This window comes from Vespula pensylvanica, chromosome 1, assembly GCF_014466175.1.
Source record: "Vespula pensylvanica isolate Volc-1 chromosome 1, ASM1446617v1, whole genome shotgun sequence".
Taxonomy (NCBI): Eukaryota; Metazoa; Arthropoda; class Insecta; order Hymenoptera; family Vespidae; genus Vespula; species Vespula pensylvanica.
The window spans coordinates 474,751-494,862 of record NC_057685.1 but is presented as its reverse complement, the minus strand read 5'-3'; the positions used below and the strand labels follow the sequence as shown (position 1 = coordinate 494,862).

The following is a 20,112-nucleotide window of genomic DNA, read 5'->3' as shown; positions in this document are numbered from 1 at the left end:
CGAAATACCTATGAATAAAGAAAAGGTGAAATAGTAAAAATCATATTTACCGCGCACCATATAATTTTGTCTCTTATTGACAAATACAATATCTCGTTTGATTCATAATCGGGCGTACACTGTTGTATAATTATTCATTATTCACTACATCGCCGTTGAATTTCAGTCGTAGTGTGAAACGGCGTATCATTCTCACACAGATCAATTCCACAACCGGCTTATTTAAAAAAAAAAAAAAAAAAAAAAAAATTGCTCGAACGAGATTAAATAACGAGCCGGCGAGGTAAAATTTCAACTTAATTTATTAATTCGACAGATATAAATATCATTATTACTAAATCGCCTGTCATCAATAATTTTATATAATCCTTAACTTGCGGTAAAACGAAGTCATGGAACGTAATAGAGTTCCGTGTACATTCTTGTCATTTCGGACAGTATAAAAAAGAACACTCGCGGAATACAAACATGGTGGAGGGAGATCGATGAAAGCAAAAGTAAAAAAATCCTATTATAAAAGGTAATTCATGGAACCAGTATTATTATGCAAACAGCGATTAATCGACACGATTTGTCTAGAATTGCACCGTCCTTAAAGTTAACGGAATCGTTACCCCGTTTTGCTGAGCCGAAGATGCAATTTCGACACATTTATATACAACGTGTCTCGGAGACTAAATGATCTCCCATTAAAATTCATTTACGAAGAAAATGCAAAAGAAAAGAAAATCCTTCGTAGTCTGTGTAGATATTTATAAAATTTTTCTAACAGACTTCCTAGGATAAATTAATTACAAGGAATTAGAACACTATAATGCGTTTGCTACCAAAAGGATAGAAAACAAGTTAAAGCCAAAAAAGCTGTCGAGTATTTACAATTAATAATCGAGCACGACGGATGTTTATATAGGTAAATAACAAAATTGATGTTCAGTCGGTGCAATTCAAAATTGCTCGTGATATAATGCGCCGTATAAATAAACCTCATTAATGTAATGGATGCAAAAAATACTACGCGTATTCGTCACACACGCACGAAGGCTATACATACAAATGGCGCGTGCATTCTAATCGTAATCGTATTGGATGGTGCACATGTATCACGTATGCTTCTACACACGCACGCTTTCGAGTGGGCTCTTCTTACGTTGAAAAATACAATGATAATGTTGACGATGATAAGAGTCAATGAGGATGACATGTTAATGATAATGAAATTATTATTACAATTGAAATTCGTTTAACAAATCACGCTATTAATCAAATATCTTGAAACGAATATCTAAATAATCAATACATTTTCAAAGAGCCACATTTAGTCGTATAATACTATTTTTAAGAAAGAAAAAAGAAATAAACGCAGTACTACCAAAATAACTTCTAATTTTTAACGATATTCTTTCGAGCATATCGGACATGCAATATGATAAATGATATTCTCACACGAAAGTAAAAGTTAGATTAGCGTTCGACCGAATATCATTGTAATATTTTGGAAGCACATTAGTAATTTATAAAAATGGAAAAGTGATAAGTTTTTACAGCATAACAAATTAAAGTTATTTGTTGCAGCTGCCAAAGGAAGAAAGGACATAAAAAGAAAATTTATATCATCTTTTTGTACTATTTTGTACTAAGATTTACTAAAGATCATATTCATATCAACCATCACAGAGGAAGTAGAAACATAATTACATTAGTAATTAGGATGAATTTATATAAGTCAACTATACCATAAAATACTAAATAATTATTATTTTGAACACAATTCTAACCTTTTCCCTTCGTGTATTTATGTACCTACCAGATGATATTTATGAGACAAATAGTATTTATCTCCTCAGAGTATGTCAAATACATTCAAGCTAGTTTCTTGTATATATATAAAAAAAAAAGTAAATATATAAAAACAAAAAAGAAACAATATTTTGTTTTCTTGTAGTTTAAATTATAATATTATATAGAAACAATAGCTTGATGCAACTGTTAATACTATGAACAATGATAAATACTATCTTTATTCCTATTAACCAATGATGTATGGATGTTATAAAACAATGGGTAATATTAATAATGAGCATCTCCATACTTGCATTAGACTTTTTAAATGAATGTATAAATTGCATGTAATTATGAAACAAATCGAAAAAAAAAAAATTGAATGAAAGTATCTACTACTTGCATCGCTTCCTGAGATGTCACATTAACTTTCAGTCATTGTATTGCAATTATATAAAAAGAAAAACTATGCGCACTCACACAAATATACAATGATGACGTTGAAAGCAATACTCAGAAAAGCAACAAAAAGTTTTATAATTTTCTTTTGGTTATCCATATCTTTCAAATATTGCTGTAATCGTTTTCTTACAAAGAAAGAATGGAAGAGAAGCAGGCTTTTATGTTATGTACAACAACAAATCATACAATATTAGAAGCACTTGTGGAATGCCAGATACAAAGTAATATGAGTATTTGATACTTGATGCAATTATAAATTATATATATATACTTTTTTTTTCTTTTTTTTTTTATTATTATGGAAGAACACGCTATAGATAAAAAAAATCTACTACATTTTTTACCATGCTTAAGTTTTGGATACATTACTGTAAATCAGTTCCTCGTGTTTACATGAATTTAAGCACCCTAAATACTGATACAATAAACTATAATGTACATTATATTATTATAAAACATGTACATATACATGTAATAGTAATAGTCTTAAAAAATGCTTTATGCAAAATTAAGTTTCAGAAAGTTTCATCAGACTGTATTCTATAAATATTTAAGAAGAATGGTAACATACAATGTAAGTTGGATAGAATCAAATTTAAAGGTAAGTTTATAAATTATGCACCTATCCATGCAGTTTAGTCTACAAAATACGAATAAAAAAATTGTAAAATGTGTTTACTGTTTAAAAAATAAACAGAACTACAAGAATATGAGGAACGAAATATATAAAAAAAAAATATTTGAATTAATTATATAATAAATTCTGCCACAGAGTGCTTAATATTGTATGCTTATCAGATTATTGCTTTTTGCACTTTGCAAAATGTTAAAAATGTTGTTTTCTATTCTACGAGTTGTGTAAAAGTCATTTGATATTGAAAACCAGTTATGCCAACAACTAATCGATGTACAATCTCCGATATCTTGCTGGTACTAAAACTTTTAAAGTCTTTTAAAGGAAAAGACAAGAAATCACAACACGATTTATGATCGATCTACATTCCTTACAAATTACTGATGTATAGACCATGTCAGGGCTTGGTAAAATAGTAAGGCGTAGAACGCTGCATACGGTAAACTGTATTGTCGTTAAAAAATATTATATCTTCCTGGATATATTTGGCAAGCGTGCACACTTCAATCTGGAAGATCCGATCTTCAAGGGGCGATGAAATAAAAGATGACAGTACAAAATATTGACAGCTACGAGGGGATGGCTCGCAATCTCCTCCAACGTGCCTCCCATTGAGAATTATTTCTTCCAGAACCCCAACCAAATCCAAATACAGAATCAACTGTAGGCTTACTCAAATAAGCGACATTGTTACCGCTATGATCAAAATGTGGTTCAAGACTGGTTAAATCAACTGCATGTAAAATTCGAACGGCAGACGCGAGTCGAAGCTTGCTGGCTGGCGAACTAAACACCAACTTACGACTTTGCTTATTGTTGCCCTTGTCACCAGTGTTGCTAGAATTGCTATGGCGAGGATCATTCTGTAACTGTTTTACTTTGCGAGAATACTCGGTGCAAAATGATTTTGCCATAGATCATTGCCGGTAAGTCTGAGGTGATATGCCGTTTCCAGGTGTCACGTAATCACCAATCATTAAACTTGGATTTACCGGATAATGCGATGTATTTCCAAGGACCAGCGATTGCTGGAAAGTAACACCAAGCTGTAGCGCGAAAGACACGCAGGCAGGTACACGCTTTAGTATCTTTTTATAAATTAGGATAAAGTACCTAGCGAGCCATTTACTTGTTTTAATTAAACGTTTTGCATTATATTTGAAAATTTCTGTTTCAAAAAAGTATTATTATATAATGATAAAAGTATCATAGAGAAAATAGCTCGCTGGAGAAAACAATCAGTAATATGTCACACTCACAGTAGCCGGAGATGTAAACATATTAGGCGTGATTCCACCACCTATCAATTGTGCCGCTTGCGTACTAGTAGCCGTACCTCCTACTCGACCACGTCCGGTACTTGATATCGAACCAGGATGAATGTTCGGCTGGCCACCTAAGCATATGTTTTGATTTTATCATCATCATCATCATCATCATTATTATTGTTAATTGTATAAAATATTCATTATTAAATATCACATTTGCTTTTAACTAAAACAAGTAACCCATTTTTTACTTACACATATCTTGAGTTAATCTAAAATTTCATTAGATCAATATCTATGAAATATTATTAGTAGAATACAGAGGAATGTCTTATATTGCTATAGATGGTAAATATTGATTTTCAATCGAAATTAAATCTTACCAATTGCAAGTAAATTACTGGGATTTACTGCTGCACTTGTATCCATTGAAACCTCACCAAGACCATTGACCGACATGCCATTAACCATATTCACAGCTTGTCGAGCACCTTGTGCATCCAAAGTTGTCCAATAAGATTCACTAGGTGAAGTATTATTTAAGCCAGGTGGTGGTTGTGCTGCTGCTCCTGTATACCTAAAGTAAGGGTTCTTCAAGTCTAAAGTATTACTACTGCTTTCCATGTTTGTTCCTTCAAGTTTCAGTTCTATTGTAACATCATAAGATTGCCTGAAATCAAGTTTGCAATCAATTTTTAATCGAATTACTGAGAGAACAAGTACATTGTTAAATGATACATGTAACATTTATTCGACATTACCTTTTGTTGGCAATAAGAATTACTTTTCCAGAAAGTAACTGGCCACTCTTACAAAACAATGGATTTTCAAGAAGACAACGCACTTGATACCAATGTGTAAGAGGCTCTGTAGGAGCAGTACTTAACCAAACTTGTTGAGTAGAACCAATAAATGCCACGTCAAACCAAAATGCAAGACCATGGCATGTACCACTTTCTAATATGTGAAAGTCAACATCTATATCTGAAAGATTCATAATTTATTACAAATCAATATGATATATTAGATTTCGTAAATCCAAAAAAAAAAAAATAGTAAAATAAAATATAAAAGAAAAATCTAAAAAATATCGTATAACCATACCTATTTTATGTAAATCAGTCTCATCAGCTGTCTGGAAATCTACGATATGCCTGACAGATTTAGCCATACAAATTCTTATATCAAAGGTATCAACAATAGGTTGGCGGAAATATTCTTTAATGGCATTATTTCTCATTGCAGAAAGATCTACACCATGGAAACATGTTTGGTACCAGAAATTGGCTTTATTAAATTGTTCCATATAAAGATTTTCATCAGAAAATGGTGCGATATGCAAGTCTCCTCTAGAAGGAAACATTCTTCCACCTATAAATAAGATATGGTATGTTTCATATGAATTAAAATTATAAAGGGATATATATAATAAGACTAAATAATGTATCTGTGATCACCTGGTACTAGCCATTTTTTGGCATGAAGATAAGTTTCAAGCATTCTTTCATTATATAACATGTAACCCATAGGTTCACTAACTATGCAATCAACATGTTCTGGTAGATCTATTTCTTCAATTTTTCCAGCTATGACTATAATCTTATCTGATAAATTATTAGCAGCTACTAGTAATTCTGCATGATTTGCCATGTTACTTGCTTCTACAGCATATACTTTTTTTGCACCAGCCTGAATTGCAAAAAATGATAAAATGCCAGAACCAGCTCCTACATCTAACACAACTTTATCTTTAAAGTCAGATAAATTGCCAAGAATTGCACGTTGATACGTGCTTGTTCTGATGTAATCCTGCATCATATTTTGTTGCTGTGATAAATAACCATAAAATTGAAAATATTGCATGGCCGATGACTCCTCTGTTCTTTCATTAAATGCTGATACACCCTTTCCATTTTTGAGTTTTAATATTTGTGAATGAAAGTTTCGGAAGTCTATATAATTAAAAAATTATATTTTACGTTAGTATGTGTAGACTAAGAAAGTATATTGTTTATATATATGTATGTGTATGTATATATATATATATATATAATACCAGAAAAAAATTAGTAACAACGGAATAATATTTTTGTTTCTATTCACCTGTTTCATTAGCAAATGTTATTAACAAGCTATCTGAATCCAATGTGAAAACATAACTTCGCGATGAAACCCTAGAGCATTCAGTAGTATGAGTTACAGGAAATTCCAATAATGAAACCTTTTCTCTTGCAGTAGAATCACCTGTAACATATTAAAACATAAAAAATGATATTAAGAAATCAAAGGATAAATCAAAAGATGTATAATGAATTTTTATAAACAAATATACATCCGTGATATATATTAAGTTGAAAATTAATGTTTTAAGAAAAAAAAAAAAGAAAAACTACACATTCGGAAAGAAAGAATGAGGTGAAGAAAAAAAAGCGTGTCAAAACATAATACGGAAAGTAAATTTCAAGAAGAGAAAGAATCGATAATTTGGAAACGTTATGATGAGGATAAAAAAAAAAGAGAAATAGAAAATATAAAAATATCAATAAAAACGGGAAGAAGAATAAGAGAATTAAATATTCCGGTCGAGCGAGTGTGGTTATGTCGCCGCGAATAACGCGTCAGCGTTGAGATCGTCGATCGAACGTTTTGGCGTTATTTTCAAAAGAGATAAATACCTAAGACGAGTTCGACGCTGAGGCCTTGCGGGTCATAATTAACGTTGAGCGTGACCGGTTTATTATACTTTGGTATTGACTGTCCATTGTTTGACAAAGTCAATACTGTCACCGCGCGAAAGGTTTTCGCCATTTTTCGACAACCGCGTGTCGTTTTTGTGCGCCCCTACGAAAGACTCGGCCACCCGTTCGCTTCGCGGTGGCAGCTCGCGAGCCGCACGTTTTCCTTTTAAAGATAAAATAAATAATGAATCACCGTTCACGTTCAGCCCAAGACCGAGCAAAAAACATGGAAAATTTCACCCGAATTCGCAATTTTCGAGTTCGCACATCGGACCATCGACCAACCACCCCTCGGCGCGGTTCGCACACGCGCACTAACCGCCTTCGATGCCCGAAGCCGAAAGGGAGATTTTACCGCCGATCTACCATTACTTCTATTTTTTTTATGATCGTTCGTTTTTCTTTTTACATTAGTTAACATTTAAAGATCGACAAAGAGAATGGCATCCTCTAGAAATTTTTATTCCTTTTATTGTAAATCTATACGAGTCATTTGATCTATGCAAATGAATTTGACAAATTATGTTAAAACATCGGTTGTCGAAAGGAGGAAAAATGGCGGCTAAGTTGTTGCGTGAAACGCAGTTCGTCGTGCCGGGTCTATAATAGTATGTATAGTCTCCGAGTATATTGAAAGTTAGGGTAGTGTACAACGCTTGTCGTACCGAAGGAAAGAATCCATATCCTAGATCGAATCCACCAGTTGGCGCGATCGGTTATCTTATAATTTGGTCGATGATTAGTACTGGTAAGCACCAATCATCAATAGTGTGGTATAGAATGCGTTCGCTAATTGGTACAAACACTTTAATTCTTCGGGAAATGGGAAAGGCTCGTACCTTCATATAAATATAGCTTCATGTATCATAGATATCTTATGAGAGAAAAGAAATAATAAAAGGGAATTTGAATATAAAGTATTATCGTGATTAATTAGTGCCTAAGACAATAAATTTAAAAATCGATATATAATTACGATGCAATCAAATCTCGAAAGTGGATTGCAATTAATTACACGGTTAAGAAAAAATTTATGCGTTTCAGACTTTGACGATACTCTCTTTTTTAACGGATTAAGAAATACGGACATTATAGAAATAACTGGAAATGCATCCAGTGGAAAATCACTTCTTTTAGCAAACATTCTTGCTAAGTGCATACTTCCTGATACGTACGATGGTATCCGTGTTAAAGGACTAGCAGCTTCAGCGGTATTAATAAATACTGATTGTCATTTTCAAATATCAAAATTAATTAAAGTAATGTCGACGATTGTAACCGATGTATATAAATCCGTTGGTATAAAGAGAGTGAACAATGAAACGATAAGTAAAATTGTTAATGACGTGCTCGATAATTTAATTATAATTAATTGTTATGGAAATGATCAATTTTTACTAACATTGCAAACGTTAGAAAGTATATTATTTCGCAATAACAAGATTGTAATTTTAGCAATTGATAGTATATCAGCATATTATTGGCAAACTAGAGAAAATAGTAATATTAAGTCTATAGATTCCTATGTGATAAATTTAATAAAACTTGTTCAAGCAACCACATCTCAGTACAATGTTATAACAATTTATACAAGGCCAAGTACAGTGACTACAAATGATATTGAATCCATGAAATTTATTACTACAAATATCCCAAAAGAATTAAATTATATTATTCACTTATTTAAAAATATTGATTCAGAAAAACATTTATGTTTAATAAAATCAAAAAAAGGAACAAGAATTATTAGCTTCATGATTGATACTGGTATTATTAAATGGATAACAGAAAGAGATTAATCAGATATTTATATTTATAAATTCAATTTTTTATTCCCATTAAAAGGATTTCATTTACTATGTCTGATGGATTTAATAGTCTAGATCCTGCAAGTGTTATGGAACAATTTGTTTTATATGTGGATATTATTTCTTGAACTTTTCTACTTTCTTCTGGTGTAATACCTCCAACAACATATATTAATATCCATGGGTTATTTGCAGGATGATGTTCTATCTTGCTTTTTGAAAAAAGGCTATAACATAATAGTTTAAATATTATTTGATCATAGATGAAATGTATTATGCATACTTACTTGAAGCTAATACTGGAATGCATTGATTTTGCATGTAGATCATGAATTTTAGGTCTTTTTGGATTTATTATATCTTTCACTAATTGTTCTAATATACTAATATATTGAACCATTTCACTAGGGTGAGGATCAGATACCAAAGATCTGTAATATAACAGAATTTAATTTATCCAGTGGAATCTTTTATCATAATTAAGAAATAATGTAATTTTAATGAAATTACACATAATTGCGCAATCCCTCTCGTTTTTTTGCTATATCATGCAGCATGGTGATAAAATGTTTTGCTGTCTTTATTGAAATCTCTTTTGCAGATTCATCATCTGTGACTCCTAAATTAAACAATATGTTTTAAATTATCTTAAAACACTAGAATATACTTATTATTATTTTAACAAAAATTTGTTATTGATATAAACCTAATAACAATAAAATTTGTTGGTAAACCCCATTTGTAATATCTGTACTTTCATTAAAAACTTTTATGTCTTCATACACAGCCATAGAAAGGGATTCTTCTAAAAGCTGTTCTTGAGCAGGTGAAAAATGTATTTCTGTACCAGCAAGGGCATAAACATATATTAACAGAGCAAGAAGATTTTCAGTATCTAATTTTCTATCATGTCGTGTTTTTATGATGTTGCTTAGCTAAAATGGATTTCATTTTATTTTTCATATGTTCTAATAATTTTTTGAATTAATCTCCTTAAAGATAAATTAATAATTACTTGTGTTAATACACTTGAAGAATCTCTACTAACTGCTACATTTTGTGATACCAATTTTTCAATACTAAGAAGCAACTCTATCTGCGTATTTTTATCTGATTTCAGTGATTGCACAATTGCCCAAATTATCTGAAAATTCGTAATAAAAATTATTTATTAAGTTTGTAAACATATTCTGAAGACTATTAATATTAAAAATTACATCACTTGTAATTGTTTGCTGGATTCTAATGTAGAATATATCTCATTCTTATCTTGAAATTTGTACATTTGCTTTTCTAAACTATGGACAGAAACTCTTGTACTTATTTTGGATTTAGGACTTCCTTTTGATGTTAAAATATTTTGAAGTAAATGATTTGCAGTTACAAGGACAGCTTGCTGTTTCTTTGAGATCAAGATGTCAATCAAACTTTTATCAGTAGTTGCTAAACATCCTGGTATTTCAGTAAATGGTGCATCTATCTTAAGTGATAATATCATTAATATGTGATATAATAACACAATAAGCAAATATTTATATATTTACCATGGATCCACAAACTATTGGATTCATATTTACTGCAATGTCATTAGTGTGGTTAGGTAAATGTGGTAAAATACATAACATCCTTGACAGAACTGAACTTGTATCATGACTAGTAGCTGCACATAAATCTAATGTTCTATCAATTAAAATTAAAGATATTCTGGACCCAGATGCTCCATTTAGTTTCTAATATAAAATTTAATAACTCACATATATAAATATAGAATTATAATCTTTTATATTTGATAAATTATATACTCACAGATCTACGTTTGATTGCTGCAGGTAAATTTTTTAATGTTTCTGCTATATAATCACTACATTTACCAATTGAATATATGTCTTCTGTAATATCCAAGTGATGAAACAAGCTTTCCAAAGAACTTACAAAATGATTTATATACAATTCTGTTTCTTTAATTTTATTAGGTTCAGGTATATGAATTGGTGGCATTAAATTTGCAAATGGTGGAGTAGTAAATAAACTTCTGGTTAGAAGACTTATGAAAATAGGGATATAAATGATATCTATAGAAACATTCTATAAAATAACATGTAATTAATATATTTTTATAAAGTTCAGAAGTAATTTATACTTATGATGAATTTATGAATATAAATAACTCAAACAAATTACCTGCATAGGATTTTTAGAATTTATGGAACTTTGTAAATCCTCTTTCATTTTTGTATAATTCTTTATTTCTTTATTTGATATACTATTATCGTAATTCATTGTTCTATAGTGTACAGTAGTAATAATTGTATAACTTTTAAATGTATTTTGTTCCATTATCATTTTAATAATATATTCATAGAAATCTGCATAAGCAGAAGTGGATATAATCACAGCTTTTCCATCATTTATATCCTTTACATTCTATATAAAAATATTTCAACAAATATATTTATGTCAATCTTATTTTCATTGTTTTACACAAATATATACGTACACGTAAATTATAGGTAGCTAATTCATGTACAGAAAGTGCTCCTGCAGTTTTTAATACAAGATATCCTTGATCACCTGTATGCCAGTGAAGACATTCTGTTGCTGCAGAATCTATAAAAACAACAGCTTCGTGTATTTCCATAAAAATACTTTTCCAACATTTATGTGTAAACTTCTCTACTTCATCAATGAAGTTCATCTTATATTCCTTTATTTAAATATTTGTGTCACTGCCTTTTTTATATTTTCAAAAATCTGTCAAATAGTTTAAATTGCACGAAATTACTTTTATTTTATCATATATTTATTTATATATGTATATAATTAAAGAAATAAAAAAATTTAGATCATCAGATCATTGATTGTATTATTATTGACAATAATTTTCACAATAAAAAAAGTTTTTCGCAATATTGTTCTTAATTCTCATGTTTGTTGAATATTTGTTACTTGCTGTCGATAATTTGACTGATAATTTTGAATGAAATAATAAACACTAGAGGCGCTTTCAACAGGTCTATAAGACTTACAATACTTGAAGTTGGTCGATTATAATGTAAGCACCAATCACATACTTTGTTTGACCAGTTGAAGTTTAAAAGTTATTATTTATATTATTACATATCATTTTTTAAGCAAATATAATATTTAAAATAAAAATGTTGACTACACCAAAAAATAAAGGAGATCTATTTTTGGCTTCTTCACTTTGCGACGGTTTGGAAGATACAAATATAAAGTGAAGTACAATATTTTGAATATAAATATTTCATGTACAAATTTATAATTAACATAAATAAATACAATTATTTTTTTCATTTAATATTTATATATTTAATTTATTACAGACAAGTGACAACTCTTATATTGAATAAAGAGGCAGATCCCAATGTTTTAATTCCCACACATGGTATTACTCCCTTTCATTTAGTGATTGGCAATGATTCAGAAATATTTGCAGAAGAAGTAACGAAATTATTTTTACGACATGGTGGAAATCCTAATGTTAAGTAAGAATCGATCAATTTATATAACATAGTTTAAATAAAATAAGTTTGGAATTTTCATATTTAATTCTATAGATCTGGTGATGGATTAACACCTGTTCATGTTGCCGCTGCCTGGGGTAGAATACGTATTTTAGAGTTACTGTTATCAAATGGTGGTGATCCTTTACAGTTAGATGACGAAGGTCAAAGTCCATTTCATTATGCATTTGATGGAAAGTATTATAAAGTTATTACACTTCTTGGAAAATATTGTGGTTATAATATAGGTGAAGATGAAAAACCAAAATACAAAATATCATTAGGTAAGCAAGGATATATTATTACATATAATTTTTACGTACAGTTTTTGCTTATTGAAAAAATTAAAAAATTTTATTATTAACTTTATTATTTTATGTTATAGATAAAATTGTCTTAAATGATGGTAATACCATAGCTGAATATATCATACCAAAAGATACTTCGTTAAATGTAAATTATAATGACTCGAGTAAAATGATTTTGAAATATTCTAATGATCACATATCTAGTGGTATAGGTGACTCCTATATGACTTCCACCATATCATCTTTTGTATCAAAACAAGATTTAAAGAAAGATGAATTAGATTTCAAGTTTGAAAAACTTCGCATTAATGAAAATGTTAAAAAGGAGAAATTTCTCATTAGTGAAATTATTAATTCTCTTTCTACATCACTTACAAGTGATGCAACTATTAATGAAACATTCTTAGATCATGTAAAACATGAAAAGCAAAGTATGCCTACAAGAAGTTCACCTAAAAGTTGTATTTTACCATTATTATCTTCAAGTCAAAAAATAAGTTCTAAACTTAATTCTATAAAACCAAAAAAAAAGTATGTCACATCAAAATTCGAGCAAAAAGATTTATTACCAGATGATTTTAATGAACCACTGATTGAGTCTCCTAAATCTAAATCTACAAGGAAATGCAAGACAGATTTTCATAAATTACCTTTTGTTTCGTCAAATATTTTAGACAATTCAATCATAAGTACTTCACCAAATTTTTATACTCCAATAAACACAAGAAAAAGACAAAATACAGTAAAAACTTCGAATGTCGAAAGCTATTCTGCATCAAACAATCCTAAAAACAAATACATGAAATCTACTTTTACACCATATTCAAAGAAACATTATAAATCACCGATTTCTTGTGAATACAATGAGCAAAAAAAAGAAATGATTCAATCTACACCAAGAAGAAAGCAAAAGCATATCCAGACTTCTTGTACAGATATGAAAAAATATTATTATCCATATAGGAGAAATGGAGTTATAGAAAAGAATTCTACATCAGAATATTCAGACAAGACATTTAATCTTATTTCAAGTGATACTTCTATATTATCGTTATCACCAGACGATTCATATTTTCCTAAACAGAAAAATAATGAAAAATATATGGATAAACGATTAGCTGTGAAATTACATGAAGGCAAATATGATGAAAACATAAATATTTTATCTTATGATGATACTTCTGTTGTTTTAAACGATTCTGAGGATTTAACAATATCTTTAAATACTTCACAATCTTTAATAAATTTAGAAAGCACAAACATCATTAACAATAATAATCAACATGTAAATAATAATGATCCATATGAAATATGTAATCATATACAATCATCAGTTACATTCACGAAATTGAAAAAGATGAAGACATATCACTGTGTTTCTAAAATTGAAAAATACATGACAACAACAGAAGATACTAAAAAACAAGTTTTATCAAATAATACAGAAATAAATGATCTACAGAATAGAAAATTAGATGAATATAATGTATCAGAACAAAATATTTCAATATCAGGGTCAGTGTCTTGTAATTATAATAAATAATGTCAAAGTTTACAAAAAAATTTTAATAGAAATTATATTAATAGGATAATAGTTAAATACGATTTATGTAAATATGATAACTAAAAAAAAAATTAATCAATGATATATAACAATATAATTACATTTTTAGATCTTCTATTTCATACATAAGTGTGCAGGAAGAATATAAGTATGAAGATCCAGAAAAAGGAGTCATTTTACTAGAACGACGAAAGTGTATCACTCCTGCCAGGTAAGTAAACATAATAATTTTTTATGCCTTATATTTTCATTATAATGTTTATGACTATAATTTCAGCATTCAAGAAGATAACAAGGAAAACGAGTTTAGTTTTAGCAAGAATAAAACAAGTATGTTACAGTATTTATTAGAAGTTCTTAAGATGATTCTTAAGATGTATGTTTTTGGAAAGTCGCTATTTAATATCTTTTTTTAGATTTCTCAAGACTATCGTCTAATTTTCCACCTGAATTGCTTTTAATTGATGATCATATTCTTAGACAAAAGCTAACTGAATTAGGTGATATGCCTGGACCAATTACTACTACCACAAGACATTTATATTTAAAACGTCTTGTTAATATACAAAATAAACAAATGTGTACAACTTTGTCTTCTTTAAAAAATGTATCAAATGTAAATCAAATGAAACCATGGTTAGCATTTGGAGATTGGATAAATGATTTGAATTTATATGGGACAATTGAAAATAATGTATTTAAGGAATTCATTTCACCAGATCCATCTCGTAGATGGCGTGAAGGAACATCTAAAACTTCTTTTAATTATCTTTTATTGGATCCACGCATAACTGAAGATTTACCGCATCGTGTTTCACAACTCACCGAATCAGAGATTTGGACGACGTTTCTTTCTTCTATATTTTACATTGGAAAAGGTAAACGATCTAGACCTTATTCTCATCTTTATGACGCTTTTAACATATGGGTTTCAAAAGAAAAAAATGTATTGAACAAAAAAATTAAACATATATTAGATATATGGAATGATGGCTATGGTGTTATATGTTTACATGTATTCCAAAACACAATTCCAGTAGAAGCATATACGCGAGAAGCAGTAATGATAGATGCATTAGGTATTGAGCATTTATCAAATTGTAAAAATGGTGAATATTATGGTATTATAGCTACATGGAATTCGAGAGATAAATGTAGATTTGGAAGATATTTGTTACATAAAGCATTACAAATTTTATTGCACGAAGGTGAAAGACAACTCTTTCCTGAACATTTATAAAAATGTAAAAAATTTTAAAGAATTATTTTTATTAGATGTATATAAAGAAATTATAATAATTGTAAATAATCTGTCCACTTATAAGATTATATTATCAAGTAACTCAAAGACTGCATAAAAGTGAATGTAAATGAAAATTGTATTGTCAACTTATATGTATGTATGTATTTTTTACAGTTTTAATATATTTATTAACTTATAAAAGATAATGTGCAATAATCAAAATAAAAAAATTTATATGAAGATAATAGTATATACCTTTATTAAAGTAAATTAAAAAATATACACACAACAAAGAGAGATCTACTTTTTATATTTTACAAGTATGGTCTATCAGGTTCAGTTTTTTTAGCTTTTTTATCTCTGCTTCGAGGATACCATTTATGCTTGGTAGTAAAGGTTAATTTGGCTAATTCTGCAATGACATCGTCTTCTTTCTTTTTTCTGAAGACATCTTGAATATCTTTTTCACCGATTTTAAGTACTGTATTTGATGTAAGAACTTGTTCTTCTAATATAGGCTTTGAGCATTCATAAGGAAACCCTTGATCTGGATGCCAACAAATAATCATATCTTTATCAGTGAATACAACAACTTCTGGGGGTAATGTACTATAGCTAGGATATTTTCCACGCCACATACGAATACCAATTCGCGCAATTGTGTTCATCTGTTAAATAAAAATATATTATTGTATAATTTTAATATAAATATATAAAACGTATGTTACTATATAAAATAATATAATTAAAAATATTTTACATTGCTTAACCTTGACAAAATTACGCTAAAATACGTGATTTTCTTTTCCTATTATTTAAATAAAAACAAAAAACCTTTTAAAAGATTTTACGTTACAAAGGGAAAAATTTGTTGCATTCGGGACAGCTGATTATTGACTATGATTGAGAACATAACCTAAGATTACGACAATGGCGCCAATATTTGAATATCCTAAAAGAATATTTAGGATTTATATATAAGAAAATTATGATGCTTACATTTAGAATATTTATTAATGCTTATATTTTTATATCTACATAAGTACATTAAAGCATGAATTTGTAAGTTTATTATGATGATAGTAAAGATATATTTTTAATTAATATCAAAGATTCGTTTATTTAGAATAGTAATCGCATCTTCAAATCAAAGACATAAATAAGACGCTAAATTTAATAGTTTCTTCTATAGATAAGGCACATACTATTTTTCTTAATATTGGAAATTGTATAAGTTGAAAATGCTTATGAATAATAATTTATGCTACTAATTATTCATGAAAATAATATGTAGGTATAGAAATATTGCATTATTGCCACATTATAAATTTTTAAGATTATTATTGATCAGGATAAGAGCTTAAATCAGGAGGAAAAAAATTTACTTCTAAAATCTATGTTCTTTGGATAAAATCTGTTACTTGACTTAGAGTTGTGTGTGTGTGTGTGTGTGTGTGTGTGTGTGTGTGTGTGTGTGTGTGTGTGTGTGTGTGTGTGTGTGTGTGTGTGTGAATATATATATATGTATGTATATATAGAACATCTTTCAAATAGTTATCTTAGTATTATTTACTCGCAATATAATAATACAAATATGTATTACTTAAATATGAAGAACATAAAAATAAAATATTACATCAATAAATAAGAATACTAAGAAGAAACTAATTCTGATATAGCATTTGGTATAAAACACTCTCTATATAAATCTCTAAAATTCATAACATATAATACAAAGTAACTATTTCACGTAATATTAGTGATAATATTTGATGTACACAAAAATGTGTTTTCATTAAATACACCTTTTCGTTGTTACTAATATAAAGTAATTTATATCTTAACTTTTACAAAAATCAATTTTTTCTACTATTTCAAAACTGTAATGCTTCTTTTTACTGCAGGATCAAATATGACAAAATTATATGTTCATATCTTATTATAGAGGTAGTTAGCCCAACACAATTCAATAAATATTTTTTTTTAAATCCAGTTATTCTTAATGATTTTCTGTAGTTGGATTCACATCAATCATCTCAGTTACGCTAAAAAAAAGAATTCTACAATAAATATTTGTATTATTTATACACTTACATAAAAAAAATTAGTCTAAAATATAATTACAACAAATGCATACAATACACATAAAAAAAAATAAAAAACCATATTAGAATTAATTATAAAAAAATATGCTTAAAGTAATATAATATCTCTGATATTTTATACATATACAATAAAAAATAAAAATTAATTTTAATCTTTGTTCTAATTTCTAAATAATAAAGATTATATGTTTTTATCAACATGTTATAATACTTTACCTAAGTTCTTAAAAAACTTTGCAATAAATACAAATAATGATATGATCATATTTTAGAAATGATTGACATGCTTCTACTAATATAAATATGCTACAACTATATTTAAATATAATATGAATGTTTGAAATGAAATGTATACATAAATAATAATAAACTGAAATATTAAATAACATTCAACAATCACATGCATTTTTATTATCTACTAAATTGCATGCTACTAAATCTGGTACATAAAAAAAATAGTTTTGTTTTATAAGACATTCCAAATTATAAAGACAGTATACAATACATTCAATAACACATTTTTATAAAAAGAAAAGACATAAAATGCACACTCTGATTGATTAAATTACACTGGACAAACATAACACAACTTTACAAACACTTACAAGAACAATTATGGTGCCTTAAACATATTTTCTTGTTGTCATCTTTACATTAGTTTGCTGTATAACATTATATAATAATTCATTGTCAATCACAATTGTATATTTTTTTTATATTCTAAAAATGTTTACTCTTCAATAGAATACTACTATTACTTTCATATTAGAAAAATTGATTCCTTAATATTTACTTATTTACATAATTTTGATTTTATGACAATTAAAAGCAGTTTTCAAATTGATTTATATTACAATGATTCTTACCTCTTGGAATATTTTATATGTATGATTGATAAAGCTATTCCAAGTACTAAGCAAATACATCCAACCACTATGTATGCAATACCAAGAAATGGATTTTTTCCACCCAAAAGTGATGTTGTACTTAGAATCATTCTTTTGGTACCATCAAAAGAAGACACTGAATATGCTAAAATAAAACATGTATATAAGTATGTATATGAAATAAGAATATGTTTCTTTTCTAAAGAAAAATTTTCATACAATATTTAACATTAAGTGTATAATTTCCTGCAAGTAAGCCTTCAGTAAAACCTTTTACAGAATGATCAACCCTACGGTATAATTTTCTAAATGTTGGTAAAGCAGCAGTTCTCATCCATACAATGAGATCTTCATTTTGAAATCCATTATTACTTGCATTATATGGGTCTAAATCATAGATATGTTTTTCCCAATTTTTTGGTTTAGCAAATCTTTCTGGAGAAAATACTACTCTTAAATCACCTTCTGGATTTTTAAATTTAATATTTTTATCTGAAGGCCATGCTATGCCAGTTTTCAATAATGGTACATCTCGTCCATTTCTGTTCGAATATAATGTTAATTCATCACTAAAGAGAGAATTGGCTATAGCTCCACATGGGACTATTGCTTTTGTGATATTACTGTCATTAACTTCATACGCAAATGGTTTACAATCACCAGATACTTCATCCGATAATATTCCTAATAATTGATTATCATCTCTAGATTTTACATATCGACGATGGTTCTGATAAAAGTTTGTTAAGCCATAATACATATAAACTTCTCCATCAAAGTCCGTAGGTAATGTAAAATTTATTTTACAATAACAAGGCTCTGTTCGATTTTGTGCAATTATATCCATACATCTTTTACCACTAGTAGTGTTAGAATTACAATAGGTATAATCTATTGTTTGTTCTTTAACTTTATCAGAAAAGTATAATAATCCAATTCCAACTGGTATAAATGCAACTCCTATTACAAAAAATGTTGGTAACACAGTTCCAGCAGTAAGAATAGGTTGCCAAGCAGGTAAACGTTGCTGTTTGAATGCGCTATCTGTTAAAAGTAGACATATATCAAACGATGCCATAATGAAACAAATATTTTTCATCAATATTAATGTAACATAATTTTTTTAAACATTAATACAAAATTACAATTACCTGATGGCTTTTTTGTTTTAGGTAATGAACTACTATCACTCATCGGTGTCATAATGCCTCAATAAACGTAAAACGATAAAGTTCTATATTTCGATATCTTCGTCTTCTTTCTTCAAATAATTATATGTAATATTAGTTTGACAAATCTGCACACTTAATTATCATCATTTGTAAACTAAACAATCACGAAGTTCAGAGTTTCTAGAATCGACAAATACTTTCGTCAGTAAATAAAAAAGTTTAGACGAATGTTAACTATAGGGAATTTTTTTATTAATAATTGGTAATAATTGCAATAAATTTTTTATTAATTTGTAACATACGATGAATATAAAAAAAAGATAGTGTGCATATAAGTGATAAATATTAATAAGTAATATTTGTAATTTTTATGAAATATAAAAAACTATAACCTTAAGGCAGTTCTCCCTCGTAAAAAGAAATGTATATATAATAAGAAATATATATATATATATAAAATGTGAATATAAAGATATGTACATAAATGATACCTTTCGAAGAATATTACTATGTAAACCCTATATAAAATAATTTCGATAGTTCACCAATATTTCCGATAAAAATGAATGTACTTTATCTTGGATGATAAACAAAATCTTAGTAATTTATCTCTGTTACAC

At 28.3% G+C, this 20,112-nt stretch overlaps 6 protein-coding genes across 10 annotated transcripts; 2 read left to right on the top strand and 4 right to left on the bottom strand.

Moving 5' to 3' along the window:
• Window positions 1-45: 45 nt before the first annotated feature.
• Window positions 46-7,370, bottom strand: LOC122635335 (histone-arginine methyltransferase CARMER). Of its 2 annotated transcripts, none has more exons than XM_043825439.1 (8): window positions 6,819-7,370; window positions 6,247-6,387; window positions 5,601-6,095; window positions 5,248-5,514; window positions 4,905-5,127; window positions 4,527-4,813; window positions 4,135-4,271; window positions 46-3,921 (listed from the first exon to the last, which is right to left on the bottom strand). In XM_043825439.1, exons 1-8 carry the CDS (start codon window positions 6,949-6,951, stop codon window positions 3,793-3,795), a joined length of 1,812 nt encoding a protein of 603 aa, XP_043681374.1. In that variant the 5' UTR covers window positions 6,952-7,370; the 3' UTR covers window positions 46-3,792. The 2 variants fall into 2 exon arrangements, with proteins under 2 accessions (XP_043681374.1, XP_043681384.1); XM_043825449.1 differs by having other exon boundaries at window positions 46-3,903.
• Window positions 7,371-7,568: 198 nt separating this feature from the next.
• Window positions 7,569-8,680, top strand: LOC122635367 (DNA repair protein XRCC2 homolog). The gene has a single exon (XM_043825519.1). It carries the CDS (start codon window positions 7,859-7,861, stop codon window positions 8,678-8,680), a length of 822 nt encoding a protein of 273 aa, XP_043681454.1. The 5' UTR covers window positions 7,569-7,858.
• Window positions 8,681-8,687: 7 nt separating this feature from the next.
• On the bottom strand, window positions 8,688-11,520 carry LOC122635323 (sec1 family domain-containing protein 2-like). 2 transcript variants are annotated; one of them, XM_043825414.1, is made up of 11 exons: window positions 11,367-11,511; window positions 11,187-11,296; window positions 10,871-11,113; window positions 10,496-10,774; window positions 10,234-10,419; window positions 9,912-10,169; window positions 9,705-9,833; window positions 9,396-9,624; window positions 9,200-9,308; window positions 8,977-9,120; window positions 8,688-8,916 (listed from the first exon to the last, which is right to left on the bottom strand). In XM_043825414.1, exons 3-11 carry the CDS (start codon window positions 11,030-11,032, stop codon window positions 8,703-8,705), a joined length of 1,710 nt encoding a protein of 569 aa, XP_043681349.1. In that variant the 5' UTR covers window positions 11,033-11,113; window positions 11,187-11,296; window positions 11,367-11,511; the 3' UTR covers window positions 8,688-8,702. The 2 variants fall into 2 exon arrangements, with proteins under 2 accessions (XP_043681349.1, XP_043681338.1); XM_043825403.1 differs by having other exon boundaries at window positions 11,187-11,520.
• Window positions 11,521-11,685: 165 nt separating this feature from the next.
• Window positions 11,686-15,524, top strand: LOC122635319. The gene is made up of 7 exons (XM_043825389.1): window positions 11,686-11,924; window positions 12,034-12,195; window positions 12,268-12,497; window positions 12,599-14,036; window positions 14,195-14,296; window positions 14,363-14,415; window positions 14,502-15,524. The coding sequence occupies exons 1-7, from the start codon at window positions 11,845-11,847 to the stop codon at window positions 15,323-15,325; spliced, it is 2,889 nt and encodes a 962-aa protein (XP_043681324.1). The 5' UTR covers window positions 11,686-11,844; the 3' UTR covers window positions 15,326-15,524.
• A 40-nt stretch (window positions 15,525-15,564) lies between these two features.
• LOC122635375 (39S ribosomal protein L42, mitochondrial) lies at window positions 15,565-16,261 on the bottom strand. 2 transcript variants are annotated; one of them, XM_043825529.1, is made up of 2 exons: window positions 16,089-16,261; window positions 15,565-15,996 (listed from the first exon to the last, which is right to left on the bottom strand). In XM_043825529.1, the coding sequence occupies exon 2, from the start codon at window positions 15,994-15,996 to the stop codon at window positions 15,643-15,645; it is 354 nt and encodes a 117-aa protein (XP_043681464.1). In that variant the 5' UTR covers window positions 16,089-16,261; the 3' UTR covers window positions 15,565-15,642. The 2 variants fall into 2 exon arrangements, with proteins under 2 accessions (XP_043681464.1, XP_043681473.1); XM_043825538.1 differs by having other exon boundaries at window positions 16,099-16,256.
• A 214-nt stretch (window positions 16,262-16,475) lies between these two features.
• On the bottom strand, window positions 16,476-20,104 carry LOC122635345 (cell cycle control protein 50A). 2 transcript variants are annotated; one of them, XM_043825486.1, is made up of 6 exons: window positions 19,984-20,104; window positions 19,472-19,672; window positions 18,540-19,364; window positions 18,300-18,465; window positions 18,039-18,095; window positions 16,476-17,373 (listed from the first exon to the last, which is right to left on the bottom strand). In XM_043825486.1, the coding sequence occupies exons 2-5, from the start codon at window positions 19,521-19,523 to the stop codon at window positions 18,083-18,085; spliced, it is 1,056 nt and encodes a 351-aa protein (XP_043681421.1). In that variant the 5' UTR covers window positions 19,524-19,672; window positions 19,984-20,104; the 3' UTR covers window positions 16,476-17,373; window positions 18,039-18,082. The 2 variants fall into 2 exon arrangements, with proteins under 2 accessions (XP_043681421.1, XP_043681411.1); XM_043825476.1 differs by lacking the exon at window positions 18,039-18,095.
• Between the last annotated feature and the right edge of the window lie 8 nt (window positions 20,105-20,112).